Source organism: Schistocerca piceifrons, chromosome 8 (genome assembly GCF_021461385.2).
Source record: "Schistocerca piceifrons isolate TAMUIC-IGC-003096 chromosome 8, iqSchPice1.1, whole genome shotgun sequence".
Lineage (NCBI taxonomy): Eukaryota > Metazoa > Arthropoda > Insecta > Orthoptera > Acrididae > Schistocerca > Schistocerca piceifrons.
Genome location: NC_060145.1, coordinates 222,935,024 through 222,953,066, shown reverse-complemented (window position 1 = coordinate 222,953,066; position 18,043 = coordinate 222,935,024). Strand labels below are relative to the sequence as shown.

The window sequence follows — 18,043 nt, the reverse complement described above, 5'->3', positions numbered from 1 at the left end:
TCACTTCACTGGTACCAGCCTTCATTGTTGCCACCTCGTTTATCATTGTGTGACAGGCCTCAGCCACAAATCAACCCTAATATTCCCACCCATTCCTAGATTGCTACGACCGTCTGCTAGGTCAGAAAGTTTTTTTTTTTACATATGCTGACTTTCAGCATAAGCTATCTATTCAGCTACATGACTGGATACCTAGACACAATGGTTGCTGGTATATCATGATCTGACAAGGCTTCTGCCAGCTTAGCTTCACCCAGTCCAACTACACCTGCATCTCAACAGGCATACCACTTTGCGACATGCTTGAGATTGAGACACTCATCATTGAGTTGAAAAGGTCTTCCAGCACCATGCTCACTCCACATCCACTACAGAGCCCAATGAGTAACTGAAAGTTCATGCTGCAAACATTCCCACTGGTGTGCGTATTGTGCCCACGTGGGTACTGTATGCGTCTGCTGGTCTTCGCTGTTAACACGCACGTGATGACTGTGTGAACTTTGTTCTTGATCTTGCCGCCAATAATTCCCATGAGAGGCAGTTGATCCTGTAGCTCACATTGGTAGAAGTTCAGGTTGCACTGGTGGATACCCAGGGTCGAGGTGGTGACTATGTACAGTGGTTCCCACTCTTACCATGCTCTCCTTTGCTTAGTGTCATAGACTCCTTTGCTTAGCATCATAGATTTTACCAAGTGACCTTTTCCAAGAAAAATTAATCTGTGAAACCTAATTTGTGTTCCTTTCATGTAGCAATTAGGTTTTTAACAAAAATGTCTTTTTTTAACCACATGAAGAAATGTTCTTTATACAGCACCTATCAAGATGCAATCCCCTACATTGTATTCAGTTTTAGTAAATTAGATAGGGAAACAATCCCCACAGCATTATTTTTGCTGGAAAATGTCTCCAGCATCTGGCTTGAAGCCTCAGTGGATTTTCTGCTTTGCTTGGTTGTCCCTTACAAGTGTACAAAAGGAGAGTTACATTCTTCAAGAGGCACTCCACTATATTGAGCTGGAAGTTTGTTGATATCATCCTCTTGGGTGTGTGGTAACTTACACTTGCATTTCACATTGCTAGGTCCAGAAATATATTGTCTTGTAGCCCTTGCCATGTCTTCTCATAAATGGATATGAGAACAGATGCAGGTCATGTATGCCAACTCTACCCATTCCTTTGTGTAACCGATAAAGCAATTAGGTTTTACGTTTGCTTTTCCACATGTATGTACCTCCACATACTCTAGTCAATCATAAAGCATTACTAAGTGGTGAAATTTTTTCCCATATCCCATTTCACTGCAAGAATACTGTTCAATGATGCAAATGTTATTTCCACCTTCCTCATATTATTTCCACTAAACATGGGTGGCACATTTTTAATTCTTAGGCCTAGAATCCCGACAGCATGAGTGTGGCAGTTCCCTGAACAAGTTGGGAGAACTATACCAGTTGACCATGTAAATACTACTCCACTCTCCAAATAGAGTCTCACACACTTTGAGCACAATCTTTCCTTTGCTGGAAATTTGACAACCACATAACCACTGTCTCCTTCTTTTTCAGTATATATCTACAAATTATAACTACTCATTCTCTTCAGAGTACAGTTTATATATATTTATGCCAAATATGGTTCCCTGTGATGGATTATGCACTGATCAGTAACAACATTAAGACCATTGACCTGCTATTGATATAAACCCATTCAAGCGATAGCAGTGTCACCTGGCGATGAATGACTGCTAGTCACATAAATGCACGATGGTGGGTGTGTTCAACACATGGGGAAATCAAGGTGAAACGATAACCAGACATCGTGGGGTTGGGTGATCACCCTTCATTACAGATGTTGAAGGTCATAGGCTGAGCAGACTGGTAAAACAGGACAGGTGATGGACTGTGGTGGAACTAACATCAAACTTTATTGCTGGACAGAGTACAAATGTGTCTGAACACACAGTGCACCAAACATTCACAACAATGGGCCTTCATAGCCAACGAACCATGAGTATACCAGTGTTAATACCATGACACCAGCAACTATGACTAATGGGCAAGTGACCTTTGACAGTGGGAATTGGTGCAGTGGCAGTGTGTTACGTGGCCTGGTGAATCTTGATGCTTTCTTCATCCTGCCCATGGGAGAGTGTGAATCTGTTGTCTTCCAGGGGAACAGCTCCTTGACACCTGTGCTGCAGGATGGAGACAAGCTGGCAGCAGTTCCATTACTCTCTGCGGAACATTCATGTGGGCCTACGTGGGTCCAGTGGAACTAATGCAAGGCACCTTGATGGCCAAGGAGTGTTGTACATTGGCTGTAGGCCACGTACATCCCTTCATGATGATTGTATTTCCCAACAGGAGTGACATTTTTCAACAAGATAATGCACCATGCCACAAGGCCAAGAGTGTGATGGAGTGGTTCAAGGAACACAGTGGTAATTTCAGATTGATGTGCTGGCCCTCCAACTCTCCAGATCTGAACCCTATCAAACACACTGGGATATGATTGTACATGGCACTTGAGCTCATCGCCCCCTAACTGGAATTTACGAGAATTAGGTGACTTGTGTGTGCGGATGTGGTGCCAACTCCCTCCAGCAACCTGCAAAGGCCTCATTGCTTCTGTGCCACACTGCCTCGTGACTGTTATCTGTGCCAAAGATCGACGTACTGGCTATTAGGTACGCAGTTAATATGTTCTGACTGGTCAGTGTATTGAACGTATGAGAATCTGTCCACTGAAACTTCATGATACTTTCATTGATGCTGAAATTTTTGCCAGAAAACTTGTCAGGCAACTGTGAACTGCCTGGTCTTACCTTCCTCAATTTTTCAAACAATGGAAAATCCAAGATGGAATGCAACAATATTATGAAAAGGATTGTTGCTACTCACCATATAGCAGAGATGCTGATTTGCAGTTAGACACAACAAAAAGACTGTCACAAATAATGGCCGAAAGCTTTATTTATTTGTTACAGTCTTTTTGTTGTGCCTATCTGCGAGTCAGCTCTCTGCTTTTCACGCTTTCACGCCTAATTTCTGGTGAATCAGAAGCAAAGTGCAAATGCCTGGAGATATCACTAAATCTTATCAGTGACATTGTTTCAGGAAATACTGGCGACTCAGTTTTTTCCATTTTGACAAGTTTTCTTATAGAGAAGATTTTCAAGTCTGTGACATGGGACTGCAGAGAGCAAAGTGCACCTTCAATTCATCAACAATCTTAGGAGTGTTCAATCAAAAGTTCATGGGATTTTAACAACCTGACATGGCAGGAAGACTGAGAAGATTTTATTAGTGTGTATTTTATTATTATAATTTTTTATGCCTGAAAATTAGTTTCAGAACTAAAACTAGTTCTGGGCAAAATGTATTTGGTCTGAAGCCTTCTTGATGTTCCTCAGTTTTGTCCAGCAGACATTGAGATAGAATTTTGTGTGGGACAGGCAGAAGGGGAATTCCTCTATAATCATTAACATTCATTCTCTCTTTTTATACAGTAGATGCGCCAGTGCAGTTTTCCAGTCATTCCACATTTTCTCCATTTGCTGAATATTTTGCATGATCAGTGTAACTTCTGTTAAAGTTTTTGGGTCATATGATTTCACAAGTTTTGTAACAATTATTATTATTATTATTATTATTATTATTATTATTATCATTGTTGTTAGTGAGGCTACGAAGACTGTAGGACTGAAGGATGTTCCAGAACTTGTGTTGGTAGTGAGGATTCAAATGGTATGGGTTGTAAAGAAGCCAGTGAAGTTAATCATGTTGTAATGAGCTACAGAAGTGACCACTGATGTGGGTAGCCATCTGACTGGTAGTCATATCCACATAAAATCATTATTTATGATAGACATGCTCAAGTAAATTCTTTTTCATAGTAATTCTATCTTGTAATAACTTGAGCTAGTGTTAATACACACGATGTTCAGGTGTTATTGGATTATAAATGTAACAGGTTTGCTACTGTCATGCCAACATTTTGTTAAAGAATTTTACTAAGCATTCACATGTGCAGCATGTTAACTTATAATCATGGATAAAGAAAATCACTCAAACTTGGTAACTAGTTTTTATTTTCTTCTCATTTCTTCAAAATGCATTTAAAATAGTTTCCATTTTGGATATGTGGTAATGAAACTGGAAGATCTGAGTTTAACAGACTAATTCCATTTTTGGTTACAGATAGGCATAAAACACTGCAATTTCATTTATAGGTGTTCAGGCCGCTGCGAACTTTTCGCAAAACTGTGATTTGATTTTGAAACTGTTAATAATCATCCACTAGGTGTCCCAATTTTGCACCATTGCTTTTTAATTCCTGTGTCTTGTTCTCTGTTGGTCTTCTTCAGCATAATCTACCCCGTCGTCTTCAGTCACTGACAGTTTTTATTACCCTTTGCTATTTCCAGTCAATATTTTCTTCAGTACCTCTGTATCAGCCATCCTTATCACATGCCCAGCTCATCAAACTTCTTGGTGATTTTATAGTCTGACAAAAGAATCTGTATTGATGGCATATAGTTCATTGCTATGCAGTCTTTTTCACCCTCTCCTTTGCAATAAGGGACTATTACTCTGCAGAACAAAGATGTTAAACAAGTTTGCATCACTTACTATTAGCAAAGTTTCTGAGGTGTATATATTAACATTGGTCTATAAGCATTTTAGAGATGGCTAGTTTAGTGGTGCAAGATAGAAACGTCAGAGAAAGTAATTTTGCTAAGAAAAATTAAGCTGTATTAGCTGCTACTATTTTAAATTCATAAAAGACATTCTTGTTGAGAGTCTCACTCTATTCCAGGTTTTTAAAATGTTCAGTCTCCTCAAATTCCACCCATATTAAGTTAATGATAGGGGCAATTTTCCTTTGTTTACTTTGGCCAGTCTCATATTCCTATGTGCCTCTTTCAGTCTGGTAAACAACTTCTCCAGTGCCCTCTGAAACCTTACAAATATGTTTATATTATTGAGATAGGCAGACATTTGCACTGATTCGTGGATGGTCATCCTCTTGCTCAGCATGTTAGCTTCTGTTATCACCTATTCCAAAGCTACATTAAAAAGAAAACAGGTGCCAATGTGCTCCCTTGAAGTACATCAATGTGAAGATCCAGTGGCTCTAACAGTATTCCTTGAGCCAGTATTCTGCTTCTCACATTGGTTGTTGTCTTTCTCAACAAGTCACACCAGAGTCTCATGAGTTACCATTTCTCTTAGGGCAGATTATTCTTTCTGTTCACACTATAATATGTAGTTTTAAAATCAGTGAGTAGATGTTGTGCAACAAATCTAATGTAATTTTATGTTGATAATTATCATAACTTCAGATCTACCTAGTTACAACTGAATAAAATGTTTTTCATGTCATAACATTTTACATTTATCATTTGAAAGGCAACATCAGTGGCAAATTTCATAAATCCTGTTTCAAACGTATTCTTCTTCTGGTTTTACTGTTGAAGCCACTCAAAATTTCATTTGCACAACACTAGGAAATGAAAACTCATTTACTTCCATTTTGTTTAGTTGTAATTAGACAAATCCAAAGTGATAATTATCAACATAATAAACTATGTGAGCAAAAGTATCTGGACACCTGGCTAAAAATGACTTACAAGTTCATGGCACCCTCCATAGGTGTTGCTGGAATTCATTATGGTGTTGGCCCACCCTTAGCCTTGACGACAGCTTCCACTCTTGCAGGCATACATTCTATCAGGTGCTGGAAGAAGGTTTCTTGGGGAATGGCAGCCCATTCTTCACAGATTTCTGCATGGAGGAGAGGTATTAATGTCAATCAGTGAGGCCTGGCACGAAGTCGGCATTCCAAAACTTCCCAAAGGTATTCTGTGGGATTCAAGTCAGAGCTCTGTGGAGGCCAGTCCATTACAGGGATATTATTGTCATGTAACCACTCTGGCACAGGCAATGCATTATGAACAGGTGCTTGATTGTGTTGAAAGATGCAGTCGCCATCCCTGAATTGTTCTTCAACAGTGGGAAACAAGAAGGTGCTAAAAACATCGATGTGGGCCTGTGATGTGATAGTGCCATTCAAAACAAGAGGTGCAAGCCCCTCCACGAAAATCACGACCACACCATAACATCACTGCCTCCTAATTTTACTGTTGGCAACACACACTGCCAGGTGACATTCGCTGGGCATTTGCCATACCCACACCCTGCCATCGAATCATCACATTGTGTTCCGTGATTCGTCACTCCACACAACGTTTTTCCCCTGTTCAATCATCCAATGTTTACGCTCCTTACACCAAGCAAGGCGTCATTTGGCATTTACCGGCATGATGTGTGGCTTATGAGCAGCTGCTTGACCATGAAATCCAAGTTTTCTCACCTCCTGCCTAACTGTCATAGCACTTGCAGTGGGTCGTGATGCAGTTTGGAATTTTTTTGTGATGGTCTGGATAGATGTCTGCCTATTACACGTTATGACCCTCTTCAACTGTCGACAGTCTCTGTCAGTCAACAGACGAGGTTGGCCTGTATGCTTTTGTGCTGTACATGTCCGTTCTCATTTCCACTTCACTAACGCATCAGAAAAAATGGACCTAGGGGTGTTTAGGAATGTGGAAATCTCACATACAGACATATGACACAAGTGACACCTAGTTACCTGACCACGTTCGAAGTCCGTGAGTTCTGTGGAGTGGCCCATTCTGCTCTCTCATGAAGTCTAATGAATATTGTGGTCGCTGATATGGAGTACCTGACAGTAGGTGGCCGCACAATGCATCTAATATGAAAAACATATGTTTTTACGGGTGGTCAGATACTTTTTATCACATGAAACTGAGGACGACAGAACAACAAAAGCTAAGGATGTTGCTTAGGTGCTTTCTTTCTAAGATTTGTTTCAGAATGAAAATCTGCTCTACTGTAGACTCCCCCATAATAAATTTTCATTGATCTCAGCCTACCTCTCTCTGAACAACAGGAGGCAACAGATACATCAGAGATTCAAAAACAGCTAAGAACTCAACTTTAGGAGTGTTATATTATAATTTGCGTACTCTATTTGATGTCCTTTCATGTAGAAGTACATACAATTCCTTCCTTCCAATGTCATGACATTCCGAGATTAAACTAACTGTGTTCACAATGAGCTGTTCCAACTTACCACCACTGTGCTTGATTAATTTTCTCTGATCCATTTGCATTGCCGCTTTTGAGATGTTTTGTGTGGATGATCTGCATGGGAACAGAGTGAATACAATAAACAATTTTCCAGATGTTACAAATAGGGTTAATCTAATTTTGCTGTCATTACTAGCTATTTACTTACCATACAGCCCAATAATTGGCCTGAATATTTGTTCTTTCCATACTTGGATGTTAAAAATCCCCTGTTTTTATCTTGATATCATCATTTCAACAGTTGTTGTATGTTTTTCAGAAAATTTAAATGAATAGCTGTTTGCCTTCCTCCACTAATTTCTCTGCTGGAACATAAGCATAAAGTAAACTAAAATTAAAAATCTCCCTTTTAATGTCCAGCAATGATTGTCTTCAGCTTATGAATGTAAAACCAATTACTCAGTGTCTAAGCTGGATGCTGTAACAAATCCTGTATCCTCACGTCTTTCTGTGAGGCACCTATAAAATAAATTTACCTCTTGTTCCTCTGGGATTTCATTTCTGAATCAGCCTATGTCTTGGGGGGCTCCGATTTCAATCTTCAGTTTGACTGTTTGGTCCATGCATGGAGTACATAATATGACTTCCCTGTGGGTGTATAATGAGCTGAGACTGATGGCTACCATATATTACTACAGTTTTTATTTATTGATCTTCCTACACAGATTGCTGCTACTAGAAGAAGTTACTTATAATTACTGCAGCACATAGATACTCACTGGAAAATTTTCAATTATTATTTTGAAAAACCAAACCATTTCTGCATCATGTAGCAGATAAAAGAAAGCAAATGATATTGTAGGCGAATGTTCATGAAGTATTCAGATAAAAGAAATGATCTGGAAATTTACTTACCATCGCTAATCTAAATTTTGTTAAAATTTTCCCACCTGAAGTGCACATGAAAGCAACACACTAGCAGACAGTATTATTTACAGGAGAGCACTTTCACAGTGATATAAATGATGCACAGCAAGCAATAGACAATAATAACATACCTGTCTACAATGAAGTGGTATCATGAAACACAGAGTAATGAACAAACAAGAGAAAAGTTCAAGGCAACCTTACAGGAAGCACTGGAGGGTTGTGTATAATGTGACAGATGCCCAATCTGAATGTAAAGTATTTGCAGATGGATTTCTAGCAATTTTTAACAGCTGTTTTCCCAAGAAAACTATGAAGTAGGGCACTAATAAGAAATAAAAGAAACTTTGGATGTCACAAGAAATCAAAATGCCGTGATCAAGGAAAAGGAAATTGTGTGAATTGGTTAGGATAAACAGAGAAGCAGCACTGGTTTCAAGCTACAAGAAACACTGTGCTATCTTGAGCAAAGTGATTTAAAAACCTCTATATAATGTCTGAAATAATAATTCATGTACTAAAATTAAATCTGTCCAGGCAATAGTGAAGAGAGAAACCAGTTAAGGATATGAGGACTTTATTGTTAAAGTAACCAACAAAATAATAAATGATAGGCATCAGAAAGCCATTGTATTTCATTATCACTTCCAGGAAGTTGTTCATAAAATTGGTATGAATGATTCAAGGGAGAATGCAACAGAATACATACAGTCAAATCACGATTACTCCACACTCTTAAGAATGTAATTAACTTCTTCAAAAGCAAACATTTCTAGGAGTTAATATTATCTCAAGTAAAATCTGAAAGTCCTGTTCTACACTTATGTGCAATATATTCAGTTACATAGGCTAACATTTTTACATTGTTTATTAGAGTATATAGTGGTTGCCTTTCATTTACAGACAAAGCTTTGGATATTGAGGTCACATGCAGATTTATTTTGAAGAATTCGGAATGGCAGATATGGGCAAATGATTCTTGCATTCAAACAGGTTCAACATTTCTTGATACACAGAAGCACTTGATACAGTATGACATTGAAATTTTTTGGCAGATTAAAACTGTATGGCAGACTGAGACTTGAAATCGGGACCTTTCCCTTTTGCGGGGAAGTGCTCAATGAACTGAGCTACCCAAGCATGACTCATGAACTGTCCTCACAGCTTTACATTTGCCAGTACCTCATCTCCTACATTTTAAACTTCACATTGGCTCTCCTGTGAAACTTAGTAGAGGGAGAGAGGGATGGAAATGGTTAACTATAAATCACTGTATGCAAAATGCAATCATCATGTAAATATTCTGTAAGTTGCCATATTTTTCACTGAGAAAATTTACTGTAATTGTAAAACTGATTCATTTCACATCATAGTGAGAAAATGCAATTATGCTCCATGGAACATGCAAATAACTAAACTTTAGTATCAGTAAGCCTTATCATCAGTTTACTAGCCTGTTGGCATTGGTAGCAAAGGTTCTGTATTGCTTGACGTGTAGTGACATGGTGATCAGTGGAACAAACAGCATATTTTAAAGAAAAGAAAGCTCACTTGGAAGGTATCAGTCCCAGAAATTGACCCTGTGTGAAAGTTTGGACCATAGTTGTGATAGTACGCAATATGACCTTCTGAATGTACAGCTTTTGAATGTCAAGTGCTCCAGTTGATCCGCTCCACTCTGCTGCAGCCACCTAATGCCTAATTCTAATGAGCTGCACAGTAGAGTGACAATCGGAGCCCTCCTATTTGCGGGATGTTGATGGCAAGGGTCGAGGAGGTGGAAGGGCATCATTTCTGCTGATTGTTTTGAAATTTTGTTCAAGAACTCATTGTTTTACATTAAAAGAGTACCTAATGTCAGTCTGACACATGTATGTGTTCGATTATGCCTGAAAGTCAAAATGAATAAATCAAAGCAACTGAAGAATTATTATGAGATGGAGTTAATGATTTTCAATTTACTATTTAGTCATTCCAATCACACTGAAAAATAGTGAAACTCCTGCAGATTTACTTCAGTTTAACATTGCCAGCTGTTCCAACCAAAGAAAATAACACACAACAGTAATGTTAACAATTAAACAGTGCTATGCTACTTCTTTAATGACAAACTAATTAATTTCACTAATTTGCACTGCATTTGTGAATTGAAACATAAAAGTGTTCAAAGCAAAGAGGTCTCTGGCAACAACTACACAATACAAACCATTTACTTTGACACCATGAACAAAGCATTATTGCGTGTTTGTTCATCAACCTTATGAACATGAACATCTGACTCACTCTGCTATACAGTATTTCACATTCGTGCCTTAGGCAGCTCCAATGGGGACAAATGAGTGACAAGCAGCTGGTGCATGCAGAGTTTAAAATCCTTATTTTCAGAAGGTCATAACTGGGTACTTTCAAAAGTATGGCCCAAATTTTCATGCGAGATCAACTGCTGGGGCTGATATCTTGCAAATTTGCTATTTTGTCCTTAAAATATGAGGTCGAGTTGGCAATGTTTCCTCGTAAGTTCATGTAATGAATGGCTGACTAGAAAAAGAGTCAAATCACAGCAATGATATTGTAAGTGTACAAAATCAGCCCAGAATTAATACTGAAGAGCGAAAAGCATGTAAGAAGTGTAATGATGCTGTCCAAAGGCTTCAAGAGATAACAGGCAAATGGCTGTATATGACTGTGAGCACATATTTAAGTGCAGAACTCTATCAGAGTATAAGTGCATTGTACTCCCTGCTTGTGCTGTCTGGGGAGCCATGAAGGGCTGTCATTACTTACTAACCTCAATATCTCAGACTCAACAGTGTTACTGTTGTTCTTACTAACCTCAATATCTCAGACTTAACGGTGTTACTGTTGCTCAGCAGAGAATCCAAATCACAGTTGGATACAAGATAAACTAAACTAAACAGTGCAATATTAATGTGTTCCTACTTTGCACAGGTTGTGGTGTCAAGAGATGTGTTACTAACTGCATAGGTCACTGCAAAATAAGAATACAACTGTTCTCACCAATAATAATGCAAGGCAGGGTAACATGTTTGGGACCATACACTAAAAACAATGTACTTCTAGCTACGAAGCAAACCGGATGTATTTATTAAAATTATGAAACAGGAGAAAACATTTCTACATGGTTTGTTCATTTATTTATTCATCACTACTGTAAATCCCACCATGAAGATGAATCTTCACTGATATAGAACTGCTAAGGTCTACATAAACAGAGATATGCACCCCTCATAATTAATTCTGTGTGATTTGTTCATATAACAGTAAAGTGCTATGCTGAATTAACATAGTACAATGGCTCTACTATGAATCAGGATGCTACTTCCTCATGTATGTACCAAATAAGTCACCTATGTGTTGTAAGACTAGAAGCATATTTACGATTAACATCATTTCTTGTAATTTTGATATCAAGTATTTTCAGACTTTGAATCTAAGTGGATCAGATATTTTTCAGAAGAAGTGGCTAATAAGAGATGTTTTTAATTTTATTTTGTATTTGCAGTGATTCTCATTTCTTTTAGCGAATTAAAGACATTCAAACCTAAATACAGAATTCAAATCTCAGCACCAGGTAAAGAGGTAAAATCTACATGAAAATTAATTTTGTGCTTTATATTGTGGTACTGTTGCTATAAGATATAATAGGTGTGAACAGCAGATATTAGTGAACCTTCTGTTCGCATGCAAATGCACACATGAAAGCATTATATAATTTAAGATAAATATATGTCAAACTTTTCTTATTAAGAGATTTTTGTGTTTGAGAATAATTCCGAATTATAATTTTTATCTGACTAATATATGTATACATTTCTGGGAAAAAAGTATACAGTGCTGTAGATGTATTTATATGAAACTGAACTGAAACAGCTATCTTGTTCTCTATTTTTAAAGTTTTCTTTTGTCTACATTTTTAAGTTGTATTCTGCGAGCATGTTTCGTACTTCATACAATTTGAAGGTGCTCCTAAATACTATTTCTAAAGGCATAGCTACACAAAATTGTTCTTTTTTGTAGATCTTAGAGTGAAATTACTAATCAGCGATTTGAAGAAGTGGTAGGTTTTTCCCGCGAAGAAACTGCTACAGGCATCTTTTTATATATTTTAAATGAGTATGAAAGGAACTGAGTCCATTAGTTTGTGTTGCAACTTAAACAAACATTTTATCAACCCACAATACAAATATTTCAGTAGCACTCTGGACGAGTAAGAACTGTTCTGGTATTTTTGTGATGTTAAAATACATATTTCTAGTACTGAACAACACCTGTGTAGAGGATGGCAGTTCCAGACTGCCTTGAGACTGGACGCAGTGCCAATCGAGAAGCTCATTGGTGGGAGGGTCTTGAGCTGGCTCCTAAACAAACCAGACAGGGACTGCTGTCCAAGATATGGGACCCTCAGCAGCTGGAAAAGAAAGAAACAGGTAGGGCAATTATTTTTCTTGAATAAATAAATAAATTGAAGAATACATCAGTATGTCACTTTACAATCAGATGTGTGAGGTGAACAAAAGTAAACAAACATTTCATTTTTTTAATGAGACTTCATTAAAACTGCTTTGAGATCTACAAAGCAATCAGAGTTACTTTTCCACAAATTCATTATACAGATAAGCAGTTTTCAATTTGGCAGCAAAAACAGATAAACTATAACACTGTTCTTTTGAATATTTGTTACCTCTCAATGGAACATTATGCACCAATTCTTAACATGTGCTTGGTTTATTTTAACTACCACTGATACTCATGCATTAACTATTAATCTCAATTAACTTAGAACGGATAGAACATGTGGGGAGCAATAACTTTGGATAATGATTAAATATGTAAATCTTCTTCTTTTCTTTTTTGTAATAGTAAGAATAAAACAAGCATATTCAGTTACATGTGTCTTACTAAATAATTACTGCATGTAGTATGGAAGAATACCATAAGTTGGTAACCCACGGAATACAAAGTAACAAAGAAACCCCAGGTAATGTACAAAGTCAAACAGCGAATTCGCATCATGTCTTCAAATGGGTTCAAATGGAAAGACAGTTCTGCAAGAAGATCTGCAAAAGGAAATTAGTGATCTCCAAACTCAAACTGAAACACTCAATTATATTAAGTTGAAACTTCCTGGCAGATTAAAACTGTGTGCCGGACCAAGACTTGAACTCGGGACCTTTGCCTTTCGTGGACAAGTGCTCTGGAAACATCCCCCAGGCTGTGGCTAAGCCATATCTCCGCAATATCCTTTCTTTCAGGAGTGCTAGTTCTGCAAGGTTCGCAGGAGAGCTTCTGTAAAGTTTGGAAGGTTGGAGACGGGGTACTGGCGGAATTAAAGCTGTGAGGACGGGACGTGAGTTGTGCTTGGGTAGCTCAGTTGGTAGAGCACTTGCCCGTGAAGGGCAAAGGTCCCGAGTTCGAGTCTCGGTCCACCACACAGTTTTAATCTGCCAGGAAGTTTCATATCAGCGCACACTCCGCTGTAGAGTAAAAAATTTCATTCTATATTAAGTTATTCCCACAAACGACAAGACAGACTACAAATATGATAAACAATTTGCCCACCAAAGCCAGTGTAGTTCCCATACTGTGAGTAGAAGTACAAATTCTGAAATTCTTACCAGAGGAAACAGAACTGTGGTTTGCATTGTTAGACATGCCATTTATGCAAAAGATGTTATTAGTGATATTGTGGCAGTTAACGTCTTAGATGCCCAAGCAGTCACAGTGGTTTCAGACATTATACTTAAACCACCCTTGCAACAGTAATATCTCCACTTGAGGGACACCTTTTTCAGCCAAATGTGTAAATCAGTAAACCAACACATGCAACAAGTATTCCTGTTCAAACATGTCAGTGATACAACACTGTCAGAAATATGGCATCACTTAAGAAAGATCATCAAGGAAGAAGCAATGTCGGATGCAATGCTGCATCATTTTTCGCTAACTCAAAATAGCTGTGGCAGTATGTCAGAAAAGTATCAGTAGCAAACAATGTTCAAGCTATGATGGAACAGGCAAACACACTGGCGGTGACTCAAGCAATTAACAATGTCAGCTTGGGTAAGACCGCTGCTGTACGACGTGAACAGCAAACAAACATCAATGAACAGCTCCAAAATCTGAAATGTCAAATGAACACTGACAGTAAACAAGTGGACCTGCACCAGTCAAATTAAAAAAGATAGTCACTCATTCCACCAGCAGAACAGAACTCAGAACTGATGGCCATATGGCACAAGGGAAACAAAATTACCCAATGTGCTGTTACCACAGGCATTTTAGTGGTCAGGTCGCAATCTGCACATCTCCATGTGCATTCACAAACAACATACATGGCTTTCAGTAGGTATTAAAAGTCACACTGTTTCACAAAAGTGCCAGCTCATAAACAAAGGAGCCATTTTTTTTTTCTGAAAGCACTGGCAATGACATAACCAAAACTAACCAAGACACAGCACTCAAAATTGCTGCAATTATCAGTGATAAATCGACCGTGGTCACACATGCACTGAATCAACCATTTTTGTTTACGTTATTGTGCAAGCAAACCATTGCTACATTATCGGCTTAGGTTGAGATGTAAATATGCAAATATATAGACAGAATGAAAGTGCACCAATGGGCTCACCTTACCACTTTACTGCAACAACACACGGCGAATGTGAAGCAACAGTTGATCTGGGTTTCAGTCAGAAGTCCAAATGGAGGTTCATACTAGCAAATATTATTGAGCCAGCATTGGATGCAGATTTAATTCAACACTGAGGACTTGAATAAATCTCCATATGGTATAAGTCAAGATGGGTTGTGAGATGGTCACAGGTAATGAGGGCAAAAGTTGTATGGATATCATCATTTCATTCTGTAATTTTGTTATACCAGAGGGCAGACAGGAAGTTATCAGCCACTTAGATTAAGTATTGCACAGCACAGTGTGCCATATTAAGACAACACACGGCTAACCGGTCCCTCAATGGCCACTGAGATTGGCACCCAATACTTTTTTCATGGCAGAAGCAGAATTTGAGGAAATGTTACAAACATGTATCATACAAACATCTGACATGTGTAGCACCAGTATATCTAAAGAAGAAGAAGAAGAAGAAGAAGAAGAAGAAGACAAGATGTCTCTGACTGCCATCCAGGCCCTAATGTAAGGGTCTTCATGACTGTATTAGCCAGTGCTACGATTTGTTAGTGTGACTCACTGTAAAAGTGCTTATAACCAATTTCTTGTGGCAGAAGAAGACGTTCTCAAGACTTCTGTGATAATGACTCTTTTGGTGTAAAAAAATTCTGCCCAGTCATAGCAGCATTTTGTAGATGAGGTGCTATGGGAAATTTATTTTTGTTTTGTGTATCTAGATGATACTTTGGTAGTTTTCGTACAGCAGCATTACATGAGAAACACCTTAATGCAATGTCTGACATGATACGAAAATACAGTTTGATAGTAAATGAAACAAAATGTGTTCAGTTACAAAACCAAGTAACATTCCTTGGCCATACAGTTTCTGTAATCAGTATTTGTCCACCAGAAAATAAGGTAAAGGTCCTTAAAAACATCCCACATCCAACAGATTTTCAGCAGTTAAGAAGATTCCTGTGAATAATTAACTTCTACCACAAACTCCTGCTGGGAGCAGTGGAGACATAGGCACAGTTGACAGCAGCACTGGCAAGTAACAACACCATGGGATGATGTCCACTACCATGGATGCCAGAGGTGCATCACACCTTTGAAAAGGTAAAAGCCAGAAAAACAGTTCTCTTGTGTCCCCTGTACATAGTGTACCATTAGCTGCGGTGGTAGATGCTAGCCAGAATGCTGTTGGTGTGGCTCCCCATCAATATGCTGAGAAGTGTTTTAGATTTTTTCTCCATCCTTATGCTGAAACCAGACCATTGTAGTCTATACAGACCATAACCCAATTACATTCACTTTTAAGAGACTGAAGGAGCTTTGTTCTCCATGACAGTTTTGCCAGTATTTGTTCATTGGTAAATTTATGACAGATGCAAGATATACAAGATGGACGGAATATGTAATTGCTGATTTGTTCTCAAGATTGGTGCTATCGCTTGTACAATTAACTACAATCAGTTCTGTGCAGTGCAAGCCACAGACAAACAGCACAGAAGCTTTACAAAGCAATTCAACTGCCATCCAACTCAAATGCAATTAGCAGGTACCAAAGACATTATTTGGTATAATATATCTCAGCTCTCTCCTAGACCATTTGTACCTGTAGTGCTACATGAAGCAGTATTTGACAGTGTTCAAAGCCTTACCCATCCCAGCAAAAAAGCCACCATTAACCAAATGACAGAGAAAACATGTGACATCACATTAAAAAAGAGTGTCGCCAGTGGTCAAGAACATGCATAGCATGTCAACAGTGCAAAGCTGGCAGACATGTACAGAGCCAGTGTGAGAATTTCCAGAAGCAACAGGCCATTTCTCGTACATAAACATAGATATTGTGGGCCTGCTTCCACCATCGAAAGGGTATCAACATATATTTATAGCTATTGACAGATACTCCCAGGTGAAGGCAATGCCAATCAGTGGCATTTTAGTGGAAACAACACTAATAATATTTTTGACAACTTGAATTTCCCGTTTCAGCTGTCTAGCTCACATCACTATGGATCGAGAGTGGAAATTTGAGCCAATCTTGCTGGTCTTACTGGGTCTTACTGGGCCCCTGCACTGCTTTCAAACCAACACTGAGCATGAATAATGGGAACGGGTATTGGGAGACACCGAGCAAGGTGATGCAGTGCTTAGCACACTGGACTCGCATTGGTTCAAACCTGCATCCAGCCATCCTGATTTAAGTTTTCTGCAATTTCTCTATGTCACTTCAGACAAATGCCAGGATGGTTCGTTTGAAAGGGCATGGCAGTTTTCTTTCCCCATACTTCCCTAATCTGAGCTTCTGTTCTGTCTCTAATGATGCTGTTGTCAATGGGATTTTAGACAATAAGCTCCTCATCCTCCATGGAGAGATATTACTTCTGCTATCAGAGTTTTTTCAGCACAATAGTCGCCAGTTGAACCATAACTGCTATTTTTGCTGCAAAAATTCAAGTTCCAAATCTCTAAACTATGCCCTTCACCAGCATCCCACTATAGAAACCAGAAAGATTTCATCCAGAAGGACCTTAAAATAGACTTGCATGTGATGCTAAGGACTGCTATAGAGTGCCCACTGTTACTCATTTGCTCACACCAGACACCCCTGCACAATGACAGGAAACCTGGGGCTCCACATCAGTGACTTCAAACCAGCCCAGCAGTTGGACTGGTCACTCAACCCCAGTGTCACCCTCCTTAGCAAATTAGCCCTCAGAAAGTACCAGGCACTAAAGCAGTTTACACCACAGCAGGCTGAAGGGTGTGTTATAGATACCTGCACATAGGTCCACTCCATAACTGGAACAGGAAAACAAGGAAGTGACAGTGGAGCACAAAGTACCCTCTAGCACAAACTGTAAGCTGGCTTGTGGAGTATAGATGTAGATGTAGCACCGCATGGCAGTGTGGGCAGCATCAGCTTTTGATAATAATTAAATATGTGTATATTGTTCTTTTGTCTACTATCCTAATTTTACCATTTTCTGTTTGTTCTTTTTGACATTTCTTTGTTAACTTACTATTGTCAAGTTTTATTTTTGTAATTATAAGAATAAAATTATTTTATTCAGTGATATAGTGACATGTATATGCTGAATTATTACTGTGTGAATTACGGAAGAATTGTATAAACATTTATAACTGTAAATAAAATAGGATTTTCAATATTGTTGCAGTTAGTGTACTGTGTATTAAGTCATCTGCATTCCCTTGCCATGTGACTCATAGCAACATAATCTATGTGGTGTTGAACAATATTCCTGTGGTACTGGTTGTGATGCTTTTTTGTCCAATCTATTTTTTACTTTCTGAATGATTCCCTTACAGTATATATGTTG

The 18,043-nt window shown here is 38.5% G+C and overlaps 1 protein-coding gene across 1 annotated transcript in view; it reads left to right on the top strand.

Annotated features, from left to right (window-relative positions):
- LOC124712225 (SANT and BTB domain regulator of class switch recombination-like) overlaps positions 1–18,043 on the top strand; it is a 138,350-nt gene that overhangs the window by 75,169 nt on the left and 45,138 nt on the right. Inside the window, exon 8 of the mRNA XM_047242519.1 lies at positions 12,352–12,492. Within this exon, the coding sequence (XP_047098475.1) occupies positions 12,352–12,492 (141 nt within the window). The remainder of the gene's footprint in view (positions 1–12,351; positions 12,493–18,043) is intronic.